Source organism: Cydia pomonella, chromosome 25, assembly GCF_033807575.1.
Source record: "Cydia pomonella isolate Wapato2018A chromosome 25, ilCydPomo1, whole genome shotgun sequence".
In the NCBI taxonomy this organism is placed as follows: domain Eukaryota; kingdom Metazoa; phylum Arthropoda; class Insecta; order Lepidoptera; family Tortricidae; genus Cydia; species Cydia pomonella.
The window spans coordinates 8281387-8305508 of record NC_084727.1 but is presented as its reverse complement, the minus strand read 5'-3'; the positions used below and the strand labels follow the sequence as shown (position 1 = coordinate 8305508).

General features: G+C 38.5%; 1 protein-coding gene across 1 annotated transcript in view; it reads right to left on the bottom strand.

Moving 5' to 3' along the window:
• The window catches only part of LOC133531768 (protein slit), a 126195-nt gene that overhangs the window by 70664 nt on the left and 31409 nt on the right, over positions 1-24122 (bottom strand). Inside the window, exon 2 of the mRNA XM_061870155.1 lies at positions 220-291. Coding sequence (XP_061726139.1) covers positions 220-291 — 72 coding nt within the window. The remainder of the gene's footprint in view (positions 1-219; positions 292-24122) is intronic.

Genomic DNA, 24122 nt, shown 5'->3' with positions numbered 1-24122 from the left:
ATTTATAAATATTTAAATACATAGAAAACACCCATGACTCAGGAACAACACAAATAAATGCCCTTACCGGGATTCGAACTCGGGACCATCAGCTTCTTAGGCAGGGTCACTACCCACTAGGCTAGACAGGTCGTCGAGATATGTTTATGACAGTGTGTGCCCGCTATTCATATACATTTAACATTTACATGTCAAATAAGTAATTTAAAATAAACTTACAGTGTTTTTAAATCCTTTAAGTTCTGAAAGTCGCTCTGGAAAATAATAGAGATATTGTTTCCTTGGAGATCTCTGAAACAAAGAGAAAGTGCACTTTAGTGTACATTCTAAAATATTTACGACTTTTTAGTTTTTTGTTCGAATTATCCCAAAGATGTCGTTGTTCCCGATGCACACTAGGTAAAGATAGTATTTGCTAAAGCCTTCATAAGAGACTTAAGTGCATGTCATAATCTTAAACCACAATAAATGATTGATAACGTAGCAACTTGAAGGAACATCTTAGTTTTAATTTTTTAATCTAATTATATCTCAAAAGTAACATTTTCTATAATAAGCTTCCATAAGAAAGGAATTATGGTCCGACTCTATCCGTCTGTCTGTTACATTGCTAAAAATCTCAGGAACTATACTCTGTCAAGCCATTGCCGTCAGTAGACTAATAAAAAAAAATAGGCACGAGGTGTTATCGCCCCATAGAAAATTTGAAATTCGCGCCTTTTTCTACTGTCAAAGTTGTTTGACAGACATTAGGTATGTAATTACCCTATAAATAAAAAGACTTATGAAAAATATAATCACACATCTATTTTTTTTAATTAATGAATTATCTCTCTCTCTAAGCGGTGGTGGCCGAGTGGATATGACGTCCGACTTTCAATCCGGAGGTCGCGGGTTCAAATCCTGGCTCGTACCAATGAGTTTTTCGGAACTTATGTACGAAATATCATTTGATATTTACCACTAGCTTTTCGGTGAAGGAAAACAACGTGAGGAAACCTGCATACATCTGCGAAGAAATTCAAAGGTGTATGTGAAGTCCCCAATCCGCATTGAGCTAGCGTGGGGACTATAGCCCGAGCCCTCTCGCACATGAGAGGAGGCCTGTGCCCAGCAGTGGGACGTATATAGGCTGAATTATTAAATTATTATTAATGAATTATCTACCTTTGTATAGGTAAGTAATTTGCATTTTCTAAAATTAATACCTTAACCTATTCCCTTAATCATATCGTCAAAGTATCTAAAATCAAATTGGGACATGCTCAGGTGAACTCTCACAGCATTAGTGGTGGCGGGCACTTATGGCACTTACACGGCACTTATGACACTGCCGGCACTTAGTGCCACTTAGCGTGAACTATCTATGTTTAACATGTGTTGAAATTGAACTGTTTATGCATCTTGTTGGCTACTTTGTACAGAAGTCAAGATACTTGTGTGATGGTGGTTTGATGCTAGTAGTTAGGATACCTACCAGTGTTGCCGAACGTTGATTTCAATTGAGTATTAACCATTCCAAATTGAACCGTAACGGACGGTTACAGTTTGCGGTTCAATTTGTAATGGTTATTTATTTAAACTTTATTGCACAATATAACAAATAAAGTACAAATGGCGAACTTAATGCCTAAAGGCATTCTCTACCAGTCAACCATCAGGGTCAGGGTTTATTGGTCAATTCTAATTAACGTCCGGCAACACTGGTACCTACATTAGCGCCTAACTGTGTTAACCTTGTTAACGTTAACATTAAAGTGTAATTTTGAATACTTAAAAAATATATATATATATACATAATAAACATAACAGATGATTACAATAACTAGCTTATATATAAAATAGGCCCTTGAGGCCTTGTACCAAGGATGCTGGCGACATTTCCTCATTGTATGGCAATACTGATACGTTGTGTGAGGAAACCGCCAGCTCTTCGGTCACCAGTTACGTCAACCAGACGTTTCGCGATTTCTCCAAAAAAACTTGTGCGCGCTGGGACCCGATGGACCCGATAGTTTCAACGCCAAATGGTACAAAATGGTACTCTCTACCGAGGCTCTTATATTTATTAAGTTACTGTTAAGTCAATTTGTCCCTAAAGTCCATGTGCAATGTAAAACTCAAAGGACCCGTTATTATAATTCGTCAACAACGTTTTGAAGATTTCAATTAAGTCCAATAAAAGCTCATTTAGTTTACAATCTGTACACGCTCAAGTTGGCTGTAAAACGGTTTATTGCGACCATAAGTCCGACAGAGCTCGGAATGTACAGAAATTACCAAACAATATTAAAAAGTGGATACCATTGTTTACCGAAGTGTTAGCGAAGGTCTTCGTTTTAACACGGGCATTTGAGTCGCTTAAGAGGCAACAGGAGTGGTCATTTATCCATACAAACGTACCTACTCGACTGTTTCCTCCGTGGTTTTTGAAGATAGAGCAATGATTTTTTCAACACAGATTATTATTATTATAATTATCTGTGTTGGACTGTTCTGCTTTTTTTGATATTTTTGTTTCTTAAGGCACTAGTGCACTTCAAATATTGGCAAAAACGGCCTAATTTATTTGGCCGCAACGAGAAGCATGGTTTTCAAAACTGACGCCAATTAGCCTAACAAGCAAAACGTTCAGTTCGATACAGAAAATTTCATTACCATTTAGATCTCAAAATTTTATTACATTTGGTTAAGTTTTGGAGGAGGAAACAGTCGAGTACGAAACATCGTTTTTTGATATTTTTACGCAGGATTTTAGGACAAAAAAATAGAAGATTGTTAACAAAGGGATAAAATGGTGCCTTTCACCCGAGTTTAACACTCTACTTTTCATTTCAAATACGAGGAAAGTAAAAAAATACGGCTAAGTATAAACTTTCATAGTATTTCTTGAGGGTACTTTAAATTAACAACTTAGGTAAAAATATCGTTATTTATGGAAGGGAGAGTTAATTATCGGAATGGAAATTGTGCAACAAACCCATTTAAAAGCAACATTTTAATTGCTTATCGTAAAAAAACGTACTTAGGACATATATATCTAAGGACGAGCCTTACGGACAATAAGAATGAGGCCAGTACAGCGGTGTCACGCACACGAATTCGAGCCAATCGTGCAGTCTAACGCCGCAACGCGATTGGTAGATGAGTTCGCATCACGCGCGCGATTGGTCGCAACTAGTTACGTTAGGCTGCACGATTGTCTCGAATCCGAGAGTGACACCACTGAACTAGCACCATTCTTAGTGACCGTAAGGTCCGACCCTAAGGTCATATATATGTCAATGACTCAGAAAATACAGTGCTCTGTAGCAGAAACGTATAATTTTCTGCACTCATTTAGAACAACAACCACCCACTTTTTGAGCATGAGAAATGAAAGACTTTAATGTTTTACTAAAACGAGACCTTTAAGTATAACTCACGCAAGACCGGGCCGGGGCCGGGCTGGAGCTTCCGGCGCTTCGTTTTCTATGGAAAGATCCACGTGATCACCGATCAGCCGTCATAGAACATGACGTGTCGGAAGCCTTGGCCCGGCCCGGGCCGGTCTAGCGTGACTCACGGCCCGATTCGAAGAATGAAATACGATAGCGATAAGTTCTGGTTTGGAGTTCTCATTTAGATATCGTTTGTATGTCGTATAATTGACAGAAGCAGCTCGATTTGGGCAACTAATGTTACTTTGACGTTAGATCTAAGTTACGTTACGTTAGTTAGTTAAGTTAGTGGTGTTTGAGTTACGTGACGTGTTGGTATCGCAGATAGAGCTTATTGGAATCACAGCGGAATCGAAATAAACGTCAAGTTTGACATATCGTTTAGTTATCGATCTTTTAAAGATCTTTCCAAGATCTAAAAGGTGTCTTAATCATTCTTCGAATCGGGCCGTCATTCTTTAGTCTCAAACGTTTGTCTAATGAAGTAAACCTAGTTGTTCATTAACGTACCTTTGACCCTTAAATCCAGTTGTAACTGAATAGAACTTTCTCACTGTACACTCGAGTTTATACTCGTAAATATCTATACATTTCTACACCTTAATTCATTGTAATAGGGTGAAAATATGTTTACATATTTATGAACTCGGCTGTAGAACAATCCTTTTACTTCCCACCTCAAAGTTTGTAAACAATCGTAAATGGTACAATAAAGCTAAGCTTTCACTTCATATGGGTCACTAACTGCAAAGCGTACAATTAGTTTATTTATTATCGTTTTATAGGGGTTACTAACTATAGAATTAGGCCCTCAGCACACGACGCGTAAGCGTAAGCGTCGCGTAAGCGTAAGCGTCGCGTAAGCGTAAGCGTCGCGTAAGCGTATCGTAAAAACGTTACGAGTGAGAGACGCAGAGAGTTCTGTACCCCTAGTGTAAATTAAATTGATGGCGTAACGTGACGTACGCGTTTGCTTTAAGTCTCATTTAGTATAGGATTTTGATTTTCCAAAACGTTCCGCTTGGCGCGCTGTATCTAAATCCCGTACTATTAAATGAGACTTAACACAGACGCGTACGTCACGTTCAAAAATCGATTAAATTTACACTAGGGGCTCTGGAAACCAAGCGTCGCGTAAGCGTAATCGTTTTATAAGTGACATCTCATTAGTTGAAATCATGGCGTCGGTGGCGTCATGTCTTTGGCGGATGTATCGAGGATCTTACTTTCTCGTCAGATGAAGATTTTTTATTGTTTGATAATGTCAGAAGTTTTGCTTTTACTCTAGTATTACGCTACGACAGAAATCTCATACACTACGCTACGACGACACTTCGTGTGCGGGCTTCTTTGAAGTAGTTCGTGCTCGTAGCGCTCTCGTTCTATACGCGTATTACGATACGCTTACGCTGCTCTTACGCTTAGGCCCTCAGCACACGGCGCGTAAGCGTAGGCGTTGCGTAAGCGTATCGTAAAAACGTTTCGAGTAGGAGCCGCGTAGAGTTCTTGCCACCAAGCGTCGCGTAAACGTAATCGTGTTATAAGTGAAATCCTATTAGTTAAAATCATATACCACGGCATCGTTGCTATAGAATTGGACCCGGGTACGTCCATAAACTACGTCCAAAAGAGAGGTACGGGCATTGTGAATGTCATCTCGCTTTGTGTGGTAGGGCACAGCCAGCGGATGTCATTCTAGATCTAGAACAGAGCCCAACTGGGGAAGTACCTCCACCTTAACAGAAAACCGCAGCCAAATAACACTAGGCCCTACTCATAGTGTTGTGTTCCTGCCGGTGAGTAAGGTTGCCAGCTCAACGAGGGGGGGGGGGCGGGTTTAAGGTCGGCAACGCGCATGTAACTCCTGCGGAGTTACAGGCGTACATAGCCTACGGAGACTGCTTACCATCAGGCGGTCCGTATGCTTGTTTGCCACCGACGTAGTATTTAAAAAAAATCGTTTCATTCTGAACGACGCATTCCCAGACTCATTTAGATAAGACAAATTTGAGCGTCATCGTGGATGACACCTTCTAGTTTACTCGTAGTAGGTATGTGTCATTATGAAAACTACCCCGCTTTCGTTATTCCAATGTATCTTATGTACATGGAAAATTAACATCAGACGAGCTCCTAGTAAGTTTTCTTTCAAGCGAATGTTACGTAAGCATTTGCTAAAACAAGAGTTCAAATAATATTCATCAATATTATATTTATGTGTATGTATGTATGTATGTCTTATACTTATAGTGTGTACGTATGTTTGTATTTAAGTGATACAAACATACGTACACATAGTGATTGACGACCAGTTTGGCCGAGTGGGTAGTGACCCTGCCTACGAAGCCGATGGTCCCGGGTAGGGCTTCCAATCCCGCATGCCCTTGCGGGATCTCGGTATCGGCGGGACCAAGATTTTTTTCTGGTGCGGGATCCCGGTATAAAGGGATCCCGCGTTTGTTGATAAAAAAAGGTTAAAAGTTAACAAACTAACATTAAATAAGAAATCAATTAAGATAAGTTCTCTTAACAAAAACAATCGAACGATTAACCAGGCGGGCGACCACGCGCAACGCATCTTAGCTGTTAGTTTTCACGCATGCGTAGTCCGTGTGCGTTGCGCGCGCCGCGCCGCCGCCGTCGTCTCGCTCGTCAGTGTCCGAGCGACAGCGCTCGCAAAAGCATGTGTCACCGTTATTCTTTTCAATCCCGCAAATCCCGCGGATCCCGCATGTCTAATCCCGCAGTAAGCGGGAGTGAAAAATCGTGCGGGATCTCGGTATTTCGAGATCTCGGTATACCGAGATTGGAAGCCCTAGTCCCGGGTTCAAATCCTGGTAAGGGCATTTATTCGTGTGATGAGCATGGATATTTGTTCCTGAGTCATGGGTGTTTTCTATGTATTTAAGTATTTATAAATATTTATATATTATATATATCGTTGTCTAAGTACCCTCAACACAAGCCTTATTGAGCTTACTGTGGGACTTAGTCAATTTGTGTAATAATGTCCTATAATATTTATTTATTTATTTATTTATATGTAGTTTATAAGTATATTAGTTTGCTTTTCTTTTTGATTCATTGACTTTTTTTCTTTCTCTGCACCAATACCAACTGTAAGTGTCTCTGTTTGGCCATATGGTTGACTGGTAGATAATTCCATTTGATATTAAGTCCGCCATTTTTAGGTACATTGTTGTATAAATTATATTTTGTGCAATAAAGTTTAAATAAATAAATAAAATTAAATAGGCAACAGATGCATGTCTCACAGAGTGCCTTTGGAAATCTGTCGCTGTGTGTGATTCGCTTTAGTTAAGACTGCATCGAACGTCCAGTGGCGCATGTGTTTACTAAAAACCGGCCAAGAGCATGTCGGGCCACGCTCAGTGTAGGGTTCCGTAGTTACTCTTCCGTCACAATAAGCTAAACTGGAGCTTAAAGTATAGTAAATTGTTAACCAAGGGATGAAACGGTACCTTTCACCCGAGTTAAACAAATAGGCAAATTTGCATAATCAGTACCTAATTAAAGTAAGTCTTTTTACTATGAAGGGGAAACTTTTTGCGATAACTCAAAAACAGCTAAACTGATCATGTCCGCTATAGTTTTCATTTAACGTCTTTCTTAAGCTCTACTTCCACGATTTTTTTCATATTTTTTGGACCTATGGTTCAAAAGTTAGAGGGGGACACACACATTTTTTTTTCTTTCGGAGCGATTATCTCCGAATATATTCACTTTATCAAAAAATGTTTGTTAAAGACCCCTATTCATTTTGAAAGACCTTTCCAACGATATCCCACACTGTAGGATTGAAGCAAAAAAAAAATCATCCCCACTTTTCGTGTAGGGGAGGTTTTCAAAAAAATTAATTTTTTAGATTTTATTGTACGACTTTGTCGGCTTTATTGATTTATACATCCATGCCGAATTTTAGCTTTCTAGCACTAACGACCACAGAGCAAAGCCAGACAGACAGACGGACATGGCGAAACTATAAGGGTTCATAGTTGACTACGGAACCCTAAAAACGAATTAGTTTATGTATAATTCAGTATATTACTAATTGTAGTCCTATGGATTCCCCAACTTTTAGTATTTGTCACATAGTTTTATTTTGCTTATTTCTCGCTGTATCACCTAAACTGCTAATGGAGGCCATTTTTTTACTGGACGGTCGATGCAGTCATAAGGATTAGACTAGAAAATTCGATTTGTATGATTGAAATACTTATTCGTCATAATATTTAGTTTTAGTCAACAGTTACATACATACATTTCACTTTAATATATTTGACAGTTATGACTAATAAAGTTTCCTATTTATTAAATAATTAATATAAAACATTTACACCGGTCATCGTAATTTAATTACTTGTACGCATTTATATTGGTATAATTATAAATCACATTTTACAGACTGTAGCAGTAAGCTAATTAATTGAATTGAATCATTCCTACAGGGTGACATTGAGAACGGGCACAAATAAAAGACATTTGATAAAGTTATTACAGTTTTAGACTACAGTATTGATGAATGTTAACGTTAAGATTGCTTATCATCGATAAGACGGCCTGTTGTTGCTTAGTTTTTTTTTATGTAAGTCGTAAGTTCGCACGGCATCATATCTTTTGGACCCTTCTAATTTCCTGGCTTTACGGCCTTAACGTTAAATAATAACTGTCATTTCGATGCATACGAGTATTTAAACCATTGATTGACGTTAATGACTAATGATTGTCACCTTGGCAATGCCTGGGGACCTAGCCAAGTGACAATCGTTTGCAGAAAACGAAACAAAACGCTATCGTTCTTTATAACTTCCATATTAGTGCCGTATTAGATAGCGTTGTGTTTCGTTTCTCTGCGAACAATTGTCATCTATCTAGGCTAGGCTGCCTGTAATAGCATTTTTTTCTAATATTTAAATATTTGGGGACAATCTTACACAGATCGACCTAGCCCCAAACTAAGCAAAGCTTGTACTATGGGTCCTAGGCGACGATATACACACTTAAATAGATAAATACACACTTACATACATAGAAAACACCCATGACTCAGGAACAAACCCGTGCTCATTACACAAATAAATACCCTTACTGGGATTCGAACCCGGGACCATCGGCTTCGTAGGCAGGGTCACTTCACTACCCACTAGGCCAGACGTCTAATATCGGTAAATAATAATGCCAAAAAGCAACTCTGATCACTTCACAAAGTTCACCCTGTAAAACTTAGCCTCACAACTTTCATATACATTTTATTTGTATGTAAATCGTACCCGTGGGAGTAATGAATTAATCTCTTTATGAGGCTTGTTTCATCGCCGTATCCGTTCGAGAGTAGTTTTATTACTGGCGGTACACTTTCATTGGTACCGGTAAGTATTAATGACCATTATTATTATTAATTGCGGTAATTATGATGAAAGAAAACAGAGACACATTGTAAGATTTAACCCTTGAACTGCCAAAGACGTTCACAGTCGCTTAAGGTTACAGTGTAATATACTTAGACCAATAACATTTACAGAACAAGCGTGACGTTCAAAGGGTTATAGTACATTGTGCAACGAATTGTGAAATTTTGGATACGAGGGTGATTATTCCGAATTAAAATCCCGAGTTTGCAATATTCTTACCCCCGGAGTTTGAGTCGTCGAACACACAATGTTTTTCATCACACTTGCGAAGAAAAATTTAAAATTTAAACGAAATAATTCTTAACATCGGCGAACAGCATTGTTAAAGTCGTGTATGCAACCTGCTACTATATGAGCAAGGTTTCCCCGCTGCATCTATTTAATAAGCTTTAATTTTAGTCTAGAGAAATTTAATTGTACCTATATTTAATTTAATTGTATATTTGCGTTATTGTAATTTAATGGGTTGATACCTGAATAAATAACATTTTTATTTATTTATTAAATACGGTGACATATCAAACATTCGTCCGCCATTTTGTAATTTCTTGACAGGTTAGCATCCCTCGATGCTCGAAGTATGTTTGTATGGGTAAAATCTTGCAAGATAAATTTGACCCACTTTCTGACTTCCAATGAAGCTGAAAATACATATGTAAGTCGGGTGACAATGCAATATTATGGTACCATCGAGCTGATTTGATGATGGAGACAGGAGGTGGCAATAGGAACTCTGTGATAAAACAACGCAACCTAATTGTGTTTCGGGTTTTTAGAATTGTCTCGATGAGTATTAGTTGCCTGTGGTAACAAAAGTACAGCCAGAGATAAAAATTTGTACCAAAAATGAAATTTTCGCCAAAAACTTTTTTTACGCAGTACGCTGTATGTTTATGTTTAAAACGTGACAAGCAACATCAATTATACTGATGCTAGCGTACACTGAAAATAATATTTAATTTGTATGAAAAGGAAGTCTAAAGACTTCATAATAAAAGAGAAAATCAGACTTCATAAATACATAATTTAATTTTTCTTCCTCTTCCTCGCGTTGCCCCGGCATTTTGCCACGGCTCATGGGTCCGCTTGACAACTAATCCCAAAATTTGGCGTAGGCACTAGTTTTTACGAAAGCGACTGCCATCTGACCTTCGAACCTAGAGGGTAAACTAGGCCTTGTTGGGATTAGTCCGGTTTCCTCACGATGTTTTCCTTCACCGAAAAGCGACTGATAAATTTCAAATGATATTTCGCACATAAGTTCCGAAAAACTCATTGGTAAGAGCCGGGGTTTGAACCCGCGACCTCCGGATTGCAAGTCGCACAGCGCTTCATAATAATTCATATTTTAATTATTGAACAAAATGTAACCATTTATATAAAAAAAATTCTACATAGTTTTTTTTATATAGGTATTAAATATTTAATTATAATAATATAATTAGTTTGCGGAGTACAATCTATGTTTAAGTTATTTGCTCGAGGTACAGGCCAGACCCTGTATTTAGCCCTTTACCGCTATAGACGTCAACTGACGCACGCAGCTACAACCCAATATCAGCCTTCATGCGTTCCGACAAGGTCCACATTGCCACGCCGTGCACGACAGGCGTAGCTTTAAAAAAAATTCTGTATCGTATATATATGTATATATATATATTTTATACTACCTCGGTGGCAAACAAGCATACGGCCCGCCTGATGTAATCTATGTACGCCTGCAACTCCAGAGGATTTACATGCGCGTTGCCGACCCTAGTCCCCCCCCTCGTTAAGCTCTGGCAACCTTACTCACCGGCAGGAACACAACACTATGAGTAGGGTCTAGTGTTATATGGCTGCGATTTTCTGTAAGGTGGAGGTACTTCCCCAGTTGGGCTCTGCTCTAGATCTGGAATGACATCCACTGTGCTGTGCCTTGCCACACAAAGCGAGATGACATTCACAATGCCCATACCTCTTTTTTGGACGTAGTATAAGGACGTACCCGGGTCCAATATAGGTATATTGCGTTATATGAATTAAATTCATTAAAATATCTCGTCGAGCGGTTGTTATTGAGTTTTATATTAATTGAAGTATTCAATCGTATCGATATAAAACGTATCGCAATCGTTTCTCAAAAGACTGCCGACTTAACAAGATGAAATTAAAATATAATTAAGAAGGCAAGTTGTTAGGGTTCCGTGCAGCTATTTAGCTAACTTGTCTTCCTCCTGCCCTTATCCCACGTTATGTGGGGTCGGCACAACATCCCCCCGAGGGTTGCCCACCTTGTCGTGGTGGAGGGGCTTAGTAGCCGTGGCTTGGTCTCCCACGGTGAAGCGAAGAGGCAACCAGGGCCGGCCTGTTTGAGGTGCTGGCTGGCCCGAGGAGGACGCTCCAAGTGGGCTTGATAAGCCCGCTTGTGACGCGTTGGAGGTGGACCGTCGAGGAAGAGGAGTGTCGGTATTGCGGTTAGCCGTTCTCCCTATCCTCGACGGCCGAGGTGGGATCGCAGGGGAAGAGGCGTGATGGTATCACGATGCGCCACTCTCCCTATCCCCTGCGACCTTGGCGGGGCCGTTCCGCTGTAGCGGCGTTGGTGGGGCTGCAGAGGAAGAGGAGTGTCGGTGTTACGGTGTGCCGTTCTCCCTGTCCTCTGCAGCCGAGTTGTGGTTTGCGGCAGAACCATGGACCTCATCTGCCGCCGGGCGCTGGGGAGTTTTCTGGCGCCCGTGGCCTCCTTGTGGCGGGCTCGGGGGGGTCCGCTACACTGCAGGACGGAGGCCGAGGAGGAAGGCGCGTCGAACCATCTGGCGCGCCTCGCGTGAAGGGCCTTCGGGCATCCGCGAAGGAGCCGCTCGCGGGCGGCTGCCGCCGGTGGGGTCGCGGATGAGTACGCAAGTGTTCCCGTAACCCCACCAATAAGGCGGCGAGGTGGCATATGGGGGGTTTTTAGTGGGTATACCGTGGGCCTCATTAGCCTAGACGGGAGTCCCACATAACCACTCGGGTCACCCCCCGCACCCGGGTGGTATAATGCGGAATGCATTTTCCCCCCTGGAAAAAAAAAAAAAAAGTGTCGGCACAACATGTTCTTCTCTTCCATTCTCCTCTATCTTTCGTCACCTCAGCACTCACTCCTTTCTTTCTCATATCCTCTTTCACACAATCCATCCATCGTTTTTTGGGTCTACCATCCGCTCTCCGTCCATTAACTTTCATTCCTAACATTCTTTTTTTTAGCTATTTAGCTAACTTGTAATTTCTGTAATGTGGACTATTTTAAGGGAATGATAATTTATTCTCGATTTTAGAATTTTCAATTCGCCTTCATATGGCACGTTTGCTTACTTATGTTAACGGCACCAATCATGGGACATTTAAGAGAAAAATTGGGGTATTTTTGACATTACAGCGACTAATGTAAAATTTTATACCGCTTTATTCGTTAAAAGTTGAATGTCTTATTCGTCCTTTATGTTTTCTATGTATTTAATGAAAGCTACGGTAATTGGTTTCAATATTAACCTTTTGACCGCCAAAGACGTCATATGACGCGCGCGGCTACAGCCCAATATCAACCTTCATGCGTACCGTTTCAGGGTGCTCTTGACCTGGCGTTTTTTTTTCTTTTCTTTAAATTATATAATACTTTTTAATACTTTCTTCAGGATTTCCCCGATTTGGTCCTCCGAGGTCTACCTCTTCCAGCTCCCTGTTCTACATCTCCCTTATACACTCTCTTTGTTAACTTTCTTTCACTCATTCTTTCCACGTGTCCAAACCATCTCAACATACCTTTCTCAATTTTTGTCACTACATCTTCGTTCAGTCCACACTTTTCCCTTATCACACTGTTCCTAATAAGAATATTATTTAAAAAAAAATTTGAAATCGTATTTGTGAGTCAGCCTGTATCGATCGCTTTTAGTCGCCTATCCTGTGTATATGTCATTAAATACCTGCCCTATTTCTGAACAATCTACTTTCCATATTCCTTAAGGAACCCTGGGGCCTGCGATTAAAATATCTCAATCGATTGCCGGCCGGCCGGGCCGATAATGACGATCGGCTAATTGCCCGTGTAATTGTTGGACAAACATGGCCGACTTAATACGGGTAGGGACGATTGTCGATATCGATAGATTGAGATCAAAAAGCTTATATTTTTATATAATATTATTATCTGTACGTACGCACCTACTTTCAATATGAAGTATTATACACTGTGGGCCAGTTAAGCCCGAGGAATACGTGGTTAACATCTGTCGGGTTTGATTGGCCCCCGGTGTGTTGTATTGTATTATCACTGGAGATTTTACATGGCCGTAGATTGCAGTCTTTTTGCGGAGATTCCCTTGAAAGTAGCTCTATCTATCACCCCAAAAAACAGAGGTTTGGGCATAGGTAAATTCACTTTACCATTATTTTCTACGTGCTGTCTCCATGCTTGTTCTGTAGATTCTATATTAAAATGGGGTAATTAGTTCCCGATATCGATAATCTGATATGATTAGGAGTATATATCTGTCTAATATCTGGTATCCAGTGTTCCGCACGCTCACGAAAAGTTCATGGCAGCTTATAATTGTGTTCCACTCTTATTATGAGCATTTCTGAGAAAAACCAAATTATGGCTAACGAAAATGCGGACAAACAATACATTATGACTTCAAACTTTATGAGAAACAATACATAGAAAACCACTACTGACAGCCCATGCCACAGACTCTACAGACTGTAGAGTCTGTGGAGTGTGGACTGATATTTTTTTAAATCTTAGTTTCTCGTTGTACTAATCTTAATGTTTACATCGATATCGATATTATGGATATTATCGATATTTCCCTCCCTCCTGTTTCCTCTCGCAAACAACTTGAATTAAGGTACAATTAACAAAGATTGTTTGTAATTAACAATTAAGAATATTTAGGATGTTTCATACCTTTCTTTTTGGGACTTAGTCCAGTGAAAAAGGAGTTTTTTATTGACATTGACATTTCTCACAATAATAAATAACACATATCTATAAGAAATTTGCTGTTGTTGTATACATATATTTCTTTTACACAAATATGAAAATTGCGTCAAAATCTATACTAGGCGGCAAAAATCCAAATTTTTGTTGGGCGAAATTTAACATTTTTCAACTGTCAAATATTCAATAGACTACATTTTTTTTATTGATTAGAAGTTTTTCGAAATTCATAAATAGATTGCAGTTATTAAAACATACGAAGGTAAATGTAACTAATTAGTCGATGTCGATATTATTATGACGTAAGACAGTACAGAGGGCCTACCGCGAACCACGTTCGACGTCCTTATCACACTTACGCACGAATTTACAAGTGCGACAGAGAGGCAACACGTCGAACGTGGTTCGCGGTAGGCCCTCTGTTATGTTATGTTTACGTATTATAATTGCTTTTACAGTACATATGGTGCTACTTTACCGCACTAGTGCGAAAATGAACATATTACGTTACTATGTCGAATATTAAAAGGGCCATATGTACTGTAAAACGTTGTACGATACATATGCGAATAGGTAATTCTCAACTCGTGTCGATTTAAAACACTCCCTTCGGTCGTGTTTTAATTTATCGCCACTCGTTTCGAATTTCCTACTTTTCGCACTTGTATCGTAATGTACTATTACATTACAACAGAACAATCTGAATTCAAGTTCATTTTAATTATTGACAGAATGACTAGAGTCACATGTTTGGGTCAAACACATTTTAGAAAACCGGTCAAGAGCATGTCGGGCCATGCTCAGAGTAGGGTTCCGTAGTTACTCTTCCGTCACAATAAGCTAAACTGGAGCTTAAAGTATGGTAGATTGTTAACCAAGGGATGAACTGTGGGTGTACGTCTTTTTACTATGAAGGGGAAACTTTTTGCGATAACTCAAAAACAGCTAAACTGATCATATCCGCTATAGTTTTCATTTAATGTCTTTCTTAAGCTCTACTTTCACGATGTTTTTCATATTTTTTGGACCTTTGGATCAAAAGTTAGAGGGGGTGACACATTTTTTTTTCTTTCGGAGCGATTATCTCCGAAAATAACACTTTATCAAAAAATGTTTGTTGAAGACCCCTATTCGTTTTGAAAGACCTTTCCAACGATAACCTACACAGTAGGGTTGAAGCAAAAAAAAAAAGTTGACCCCCACTTTACGTGTAGGGGAGGTACCATAAAAAAAAATTAAATTTTTAAATTTTATTATACGACTTTGTCGTTTTTATTGATTTATATATCCATGCCAAATTTCAGCTTTCTAGCACTAACGACCATGGAGCAAAACCTCGGACAAACAGACAGACAGACAGACGGACATGGCGAAACTATAAGGGTTCCTAGTTGACTACAGAACCCTAAAAAGGTCACTTCTACGGACAATATAATCAAAGTTAATGATTCTGGTACATAGATATCCCGTTTTTCTTATGTCTCAAGTACTGAAAAAATGTATCCCTGTAAAAGTGTCGCGTAAAAATTAACTTTAGGTTAGGTTAGGTTAGGTGCGATGTCTAAAAATTTAATTTTTTTTTATGGTACCTCCCCTACACGTAAAGTGGGGGTCAACTTTTTTTTTTTGCTTCAACCCTACTGTGTAGGTTATCGTTGGAAAGGTCTTTCAAAACGAATAGGGGTCTTCAACAAACATTTTTTGATAAAGTGTTATTTTCGGAGATAATCGCTCCGAAAGAAAAAAAAATGTGTCACCCCCTCTAACTTTTGATCCAAAGGTCCAAAAAATATGAAAAACATCGTGAAAGTAGAGCTTAAGAAAGACATTAAATGAAAACTATAGCGGATATGATCAGTTTAGCTGTTTTTGAGTTATCGCAAAAAGTTTCCCCTTCATAGTAAAAAGACGTACACCCACAGTTCATCCCTTGGTTAACAATCTACCATACTTTAAGCTCCAGTTTAGCTTATTGTGACGGAAGAGTAACTACGGAACCCTACTCTGAGCATGGCCCGACATGCTCTTGACCGGTTTTCTAAAATGTGTTTGACCCAAACATGTGACTCTAGTCATTCTGTCAATAATTAAAATGAACTTGAATTCAGATTGTTCTGTTGTAATGTAATAGTACATTACGATACAAGTGCGAAAAGTAGGAAATTCGAAACGAGTGGCGATAAATTAAAACACGACCGAAGGGAGTGTTTTAAATCGACACGAGTTGAGAATTACCTATTCGCATATGTATCGTACAACGTTTTACAGTACATATGGCCCTTTTAATATTCGACATAGTAACGTAATATGTTCATTTTCGCCCTAGTGCGGTAAAGTAGCACCATATGTACTGTAAAAGCAATTATAATACGTAAACATAACATAACAGAGGGCCTACCGCGAACCACGTTCGTCGAGTTTGCTAAAAAATGTGTATGACCCGTTCACTGTTTAAATAAGGATGAAATCGAAGAGGTTTGTCTACAATGTTTTCCTCTGATATCATTCGTAAATCAATCGTTGAATTATCTTTTATTATATGTCAGACTTACTAATTGAATAATATGTAAGTTGTGACCTGTAAGTTAGTGTAATATAAACTAACTAAATTAAACCTAATAAAATAGAAAATATAAACCTAAGAATATAAAAACCCCCCCTCCTATGAAAAGTCCCCCAGGTCTGTCTGTCCCCTGTGGAAGGGTGCCCATAAGGCTGGCTACGTTCCCTGGTTGAATGGCAATGCCTATTCTTTGGCTTAGGAATGAGCCAGCCCTAGGGTCACCCGTGGTCTCCAGCAGTTTTTTTTTAATTCTTGTAAAGAATATGGGCTCGTTGCTCCACGGCCCCAAGGTCTCTACTGCAAACTTATATGAATTCTTACATTTTAGTGGTGTAATTTCCAAATATATCACAGTTAGTCATCAGTAAGATAATCTCGAGTGCTTCGTATTTATAAATACCAATTAGATTTGAGGGTGTCTGTTTAGTGTCCGGGGACTGACAGACGGACAGACAACGCATGCTACGTATTGATAGTTTGGCTCGGGTGTTGAGAAAACATTTAAGCTTTTGCGTAGGTACTTATAATTGTTTGTGGCGTGACACATTGTGTCACGACGCATTGTGCCATGTCCTATAGTCGCAATTATTTGCTTCTCATTCCTATTTTCTGTTAACCAATTATAAATTAAAGCCCGTCCGTACAAAACTACACTGAATGAAATTTTAGTTCGTTTTTTGCTCAAAAAGTGCTATTTTACGTAGCTGTTTAGCGTGCGCAAAGTTGGATTTAGCGAACTAGTGCTTTTTACTTTTCCACTTGTTCCAATTCATGACTACTTATTGATGAGTGTTAATGTTAGTTTCCTTTAAAAGTCACAATGAACATAAAAACCTACTGTTATTGTAAGAATAATAAAAAAAAACATATTTTATTACTTACCTCTTTATCATTATAACACGTTTATTTTTTAATACTGATTATTGAAAAACCGTTCTTAATAAGTTGTCTGAATGGAACGGAATAGCTGCCGAAACATCTGTCAAAGAAGAGGCGTTTTTTTCTTACTGGAAGCATGTTTTAAGTTTCCAAAGGCAACATTCGATATTGTTTTTATACAATTTAAATATACGATACACAAATAATTGTAAATAACGATACTGAGGTAATAATAGTACAACGTTTTACAATTGTTTCTGTCTTATAGAACATGCATAAGAAAATTACTTTTTGTTTTTCTTATTTTTTCGCAACTCTATTAAAAAACGTCCGTCGTTCGATACACGTGCGGAAATGTCATTATTCACTCTTCCCGAGTCTGATATCTCACTGCTCGTGAAGTAATGGCATACTTTCAGCACCAGCATCGAAATGTACTATTGAGTTAAAGATAAACCTTTAAATAAATAAAAAAAGAAAAAGACGTATATACAGTTTATTAAACAATTGGTTTATACATTTTTTACGGTTTATAATTTGTCACTTAGTGACGTAACAGGATGAAAGGATTAATCGAATCCTAATCTTAAATTTTCATCGCAAAACAGCGACCAAATTGTGGAACAAATGTATCGTGTTAGCGATGTATTACATTAATTCAGCACATAATTTTTCTGTTCTGCTTGAATCTTCCATGCCAGCCGCCACAGACAAGAAAAAACCCCATTCAATTATCGAACGTCCGACGCACGAGTCCATTCCATTCATAACTTAATTTATTACCGGCCAGATACACATAAAGGCGTAACACACTATGAATTTTTACTAATATAAGGCCTTGTATACACGTAACATTGGCTGAAAGTCCAATTCCAATGTCATGTTTGAACTTAAAAGCGTAACTCACTACGAAATTCACTCACATAAAACCTTGTATACATGTTCATTGGCTGAATGTCCGATTCCATAGCCATGTTTAATCTTTAAAATATTTGCAGCCGCACGCACAGATTGAATTTTTTTTTTAATTCGTGCCGCATGAAAAGGGAGTGTGTATTACCAACATAAGTAATTGAAATAATTGTGCCGCACGAAATGGTTTGGAGATTTGTAGGGAGCAGTTAGGGTGGCGTAGTTTAAATGGAAATTTTACTTATGGTATTATACATGACGTAGCAGTTTTTTTTTTACAATTATTTTATTAGTAGTTAAATATTGGTTATTTTATTTTAAGAAAAGTCTCGTAGGTTTACCTAATACGATGTTCAACATCGGTTTTGTTAAGCATTGAGACTTCGGCATGTAGAAATTTAGGTATTTCGTACCAGTACTCGTCATCCTCATCTTCCTTTTTCCCGACATTGCTACACCTCGACCTCAAGGGCAATTTTCATTAGTGTTAGACCGAAACCGGATTGTTTGCCGAAACCGAAAACGAAAGTTCGGTTTTACTCTAATTTCTTCAGCTAAACATGATTTTTTCTTTCGCGAAAACCTCGGAAGGGAGCTCATTCCACAGCCGGAGCATCCGCGCGAGGAAATTCCTCTTAAACCGCACCACGGCACTGCGGCCATTTAGGCTCTAGGGTGTGAGGATAAACACCCTGCCAACGGCGAGCGGTGATAGAAAGTGGCCGTTGGTACTCTGTACCCTAGGACCCTAGTCCTCTGGAGCGAATGGGAGGCGATCGGGCGGTGAAAAGAGCGTTTGAGGGAAAACCGACAGCACGCCGCCCGGCCGGTCGACCTATCGATCCTTCTATCCTATCCTGTCCTATCGATGGGCAGATGTCGTAGACATGGATCTGCGCGAGCTCTAGGTTGAAGACTGGCGGGAAACTGCACAGGACCGAGATCAGTGGGGAGCAGTCGTATTGGAGGCCAAGACACACTTTGGGTCGCTGCGCCAGAGGAGTAAGTAATACCCTAGGTAGATTAAATTATCTATAAGTAAGTGTTTCGTTTATATTAACAATAATGTTCCGCCGTATTCACAGAAACAATAAACTATTAATATAACCGGTTTATATGAAACTTAATACTCAGACTAAACAATTGCGCAGATATATTTAGCTGCCGTATTTTGTCTTATGCATCCTTTTGTAGTATGCTATTCTCGCATAGAATTGGGAGGGAAAAACAGATTGGGAAGAAATCATGAAAAATAGTTAAAGTCGATACGGGTAAGTGGGGCTGCAGGATAAGCTTGGCCACTAAGGAATGCTCCCGTACTGAGTTTGTATGGCGAGAACCGGGAATTCTCGGTTACGGTACTGTATTTATATAGAAAACCAGTACCTGGAGCACTCCCTATTGACTAGCCTTCACATTGTTACTTGCGTTTGATCAGCGGAGATTTAGTGGCTGGTTCAGTTGAAGGGCGAAGATCATAAAGTCGTCTTGATGTTATTTAATGACATTATATTTAATGATTAAAACACAGAAATGTACGTATGCACTTAACAGGCAGATTGCCCGACCGTCGAGAACGGAGCAAGCGTTAGAACGAATGCATGAATGAATGATTATATTACTGTTCAGTTGCCAACAGCGTTTAGTGGCAAATGTGTGAACTCACACTAAGTAAACAAATCAATGTGTAAACAGGCCCCAGTATGAATACCGGTTACACACTTACCCCACAGCCACTCTTGCCTGTCAGAAAACAAAATTACCCTGTATATCTGAAGACTGTAACTGCAAAAATGGCCCAAAAATTTAATATTTTTTTTACTGAAACATATTTTTGATAATTTTAACAAACGCTGAAGGAAAGGGAAGTATATTTTGAAAATAATACGTTTTGTTTTAGTTAAATGATTAATTTTGGAAAATACACTTGTATGTAAGAAAAGTATTCCTTAAATTGTTTTTCTCTACGTATTTTTAGGCCTTCCAATATTGCACCAGACCTTCTTTACAATAGAAAACCGGCCAAGAGCATGTCGGGCCACGCTCAGTGTAGGGTTCCGTAGTTACTCTTCCGTCACAATAAGCTAAACTGGAGCTTAAAGTGTAGTAAATGGTACCTTTCACCCGAGTTAAACAAATAGGCAAATTTGCATAATCAGTACCTAATTAAAGTAAGTCTTTTTACTATGAAGGGAAAACTTTTTGCGATAACTCAAAAACAGCTAAACTGATCATGTCCGCTATAGTTTTCATTTAATGTCTTTCTTAAGCTCTACTTCCACGATTTTTTTCATATTTTTTGGACCTATGGTTCAAAAGTTAGAGGGGGGGGGACACATTTTTTTTTCTTTCGGAGCGATTATCTCCGAATATATTCACTTTATCAAAAAATGTTTCTTGAAAACCCCTATTAGTTTTGAAAGACCTTTCCAACGATACCCCACCCTCTAGGGTTGAAGCGAAAAAAAAATTCACCCCCACTTTACATGTAGGGGAGGTACCCTAAAAAAAATTAAATTTTTAGATTTTATTGTACGACTTTGTCGGCTTTATTGATTTATATATCCATGCCAAATTTCAGCTTTCTAGCACTAACGACCACGGAGCAAAGCCTCGGACAGACAGACAGACGGACATGGCGAAACTATAAGGGTTCCGTTTTATGCCATTTGGCTACGGAACCCTAAAAAGGATTTCTGCCATCTAACTTGATGCGGACTGTACTTATAGTCTACTCGACAAGTTCAAATCGGTGAAAAATAGAGATACTACTCCTAACAATACGTGTGGTCATTGGATCCTCATTGGATTTGGAATGATGTATAGAAAATAGTTATTTGTGCAACAAGAGAGGAAAGTTGTTTTTTCTTGCGAGTGTTGATTTTGGGATTCTAATTTAGAATCTTGACCGTCGCGAGGGACTCAAAAACACGAGATGTAAAATTACTTTGCTCTCTTGTGACACATACCACTTTACACCTTAGTAGTAAGAACATATTAAAGGTTAAAAAAATTCAACAATAAGTAAAGTTAACCACATCTATTTACATTCATGAATGAAAGGCATCATCATTATGACTTATGACGAAAGCTTCTAGAAATATTCCTGTATTCATTGCCTTCACTAAATTAAAAAGCCACTTTGTCTCACTCCCGGGAGTGACGAAAGAAGGCTTGTGCGAGCTGCTGAGGTGAAAATGTATTTGAAGCGTTTGTTAGCACCAAAAAAATATCAAAAGTTGTAGACAAAAAAGGCAGAAAAAAGAACTAGAAGACTAGACTATTAAGCTTTGCGCCCCGCGGCTAACTTATTCGACAGGCTCGACGGTGGGCGGTTCGATTCTCGGGTAATGCATTCGTAATATCGGATGTCAAATGAAGACTGCACGCGACCGACCGGTTCGTGGCGAACTAGGAGGCCGATTTCGATTTTATAATTTGATACGGTTTTGACTTATTTTGATATGAACTTGAATTTCGCACGCTGGCCATAAGGAAGAGATTTGCTTGTATCTATACGAATAACCTGACAAGGCGTCCTTAAGGCAAGCGACAAAGAGGGACGTTTTTAATATCCTGGATGTGTTGGTTACTCGTAAAGACCCCTCTTTGGGTGAGAGCCTCCTCCAGTGTTCGCCAAGTATTTTTATCTTTGGCCTTCTGTTGCCAACTGTAGCCACTATTCCATCGGTCCACCTTCCTTTGGGATTCCCGTGTTTCCTGGTCCCGGTGGCGTTGAATAAAAAGTGTAACTAATGGAGATATAGTTCTGCAAGTAGGATTTTTTAGTGGAAATTTCCTCTTCTTTAATGACATTTTATTTAAAAAAAATACAATTACAATAATTCAAATTATACCTATAAATAAACTACAAATAATATTTTATTTAAATTTCCTAGATATTTATATCTTTTGAGATATCGGCGAAAAAAGAAACATCTTCTTTTTTCCGCCTTTTATTGTCTAAAATTTCTTGAATTTATTTGTGTGCTAATGAACGCTTCGAATACATCATTCCGGATCCAATGAGGTATCACGCGTATTTTTTGGAGTAGTAAAAAAAAATTTGTAACTTCATAGCTTAACAATATGACTACGGAAGGTGGAGGTAAGGAAATAAATCTCCATGTACCAAAAAGTGTCATCAAAAAACCTTAAATAGGTGGCGCTACAATACCTAGAATACTTGAACAAAAAAATCAAATCATAGACATCGCACTTAACTCCGTCAATAACGCCTAGGCTCTTAGCTACTCTAGCGCTACTCTGGAGAGATTTGGAACTATTATTTATAGCTGACAGCTGGACACTTTTGCAACAGTTCTACCATAAGAGATGTCACTCCTCTTAATTCCACACTCCATAAATATGACGTTGTTGAAGTCTCTTTTTAACCGACTTCAAGATTTCAAAAGGTTGTGTACATATTTTTTAATGTTCGTTACTCCATAACTCCGTCATTTCTGGACCGATTTTGAAAATTATTTTTTTGTTTGATTTTATATATGTATACTTATTCGTCCCGTTTTTGCCAAAACTCAGTTCTAATGATGGGATCCATGAGGAATCGAAGCAACTCTTCAAATGTGAAAGGCATACATATAGTGATTTTTGTATTTTCTTTAACAAATCAAGCATTTACATCTAAAAAAAGTAACATTTGATGAAGTGGAACTGCTGATGATGATCAGAATGGAACTCTTCAATGACGCATAGTACACGTTTGGCGATTTGTCCTCTTTGCATGTTTGTCAAGCAGTTAGGTTTTCAAGGCACATTTTTATATTTCTATCCTTTTAGTTTTTTTTTTATAAATATCTGGTGCTTTATTTCATGCATGGGATAATTGTATAACTTATTTTAAATACAGTCTAATACCCTATTGCGGGTATCTTACGAGTCAACCATAGGGCAAATCTGAAATGTGCAAAGGTGGGTGCAGTGACAAAAAAAAAAACATGTTACCTCCTTTTCTACATAATTAGGCGTAGGACGCTCTCTTTTTAGTTTAATTGCATGAAAGCCAAAATCAACTATAATCGTTCTTTCACCGGTCTCCATTATGGAAGTCGGTTTTTTCTTAAAAAATATTATTAAGTATAGAAGATACCTGTGTCAAGAGACACCGCTCTTCCATACTGGTTTGCTAAGTAACAATAACAAAACAACGGTTCAAATTAAGTTACATTTAAATTAACGTTGCAGGAACCTTGAATTTATTAACATTGCAGGAACCTTCAATTTATTAACATTGCAGGAACCTTCAATTTATTAACATTGCAGGAACCTTCAATTTATTAACATTGCAGGAACCTTGAATTTATTAACATTGCAGGAACCTTCAATTTATTAACATTGCAGGAACCTTGAATTTATTAACATTGCAGGAACCTTCAATTTATTAACATTGCAGGAACCTTGAATTTGTAAAAGTAGTATCTCTATTTTTCACCGTTTTGAACTTGTCGAGTAGACTTATAGCGTAGACTAGACAATAGCTGTTATTGTTTCTCGGTACCCATTAATATCAATTCATGCAATTGCTGGTTGTATATTAAAGTTGGCAGCGCGTCAAACAAGCTTATATCATAAATTATTGATAATGCCTTGATTTATATTGTTCTTTGGTAATTCGCACGGCATACAAAATATGTGACAGATAGCAGACATTTTACAATGACATACAGGATGCTTTTGGATTATTGCCATATAATAGTATGCCGTTTAGTTTAGTTAGAGTTAGATAATATTAATGTAACTGATACCAACCGAAGGGAGGAAGAAATAGATCTACGAATCCAAACCAAAACGCCTTAAGATGCTCGGCAGCGCTTCATCGAGTTTTAGTGTCCAAGCTGATGAGCAGACCAACCAAGTATCGTGTCTACAAGACTGTAATTAGGCCAATTTTGATGTATGGCTGTGAAGCTTGG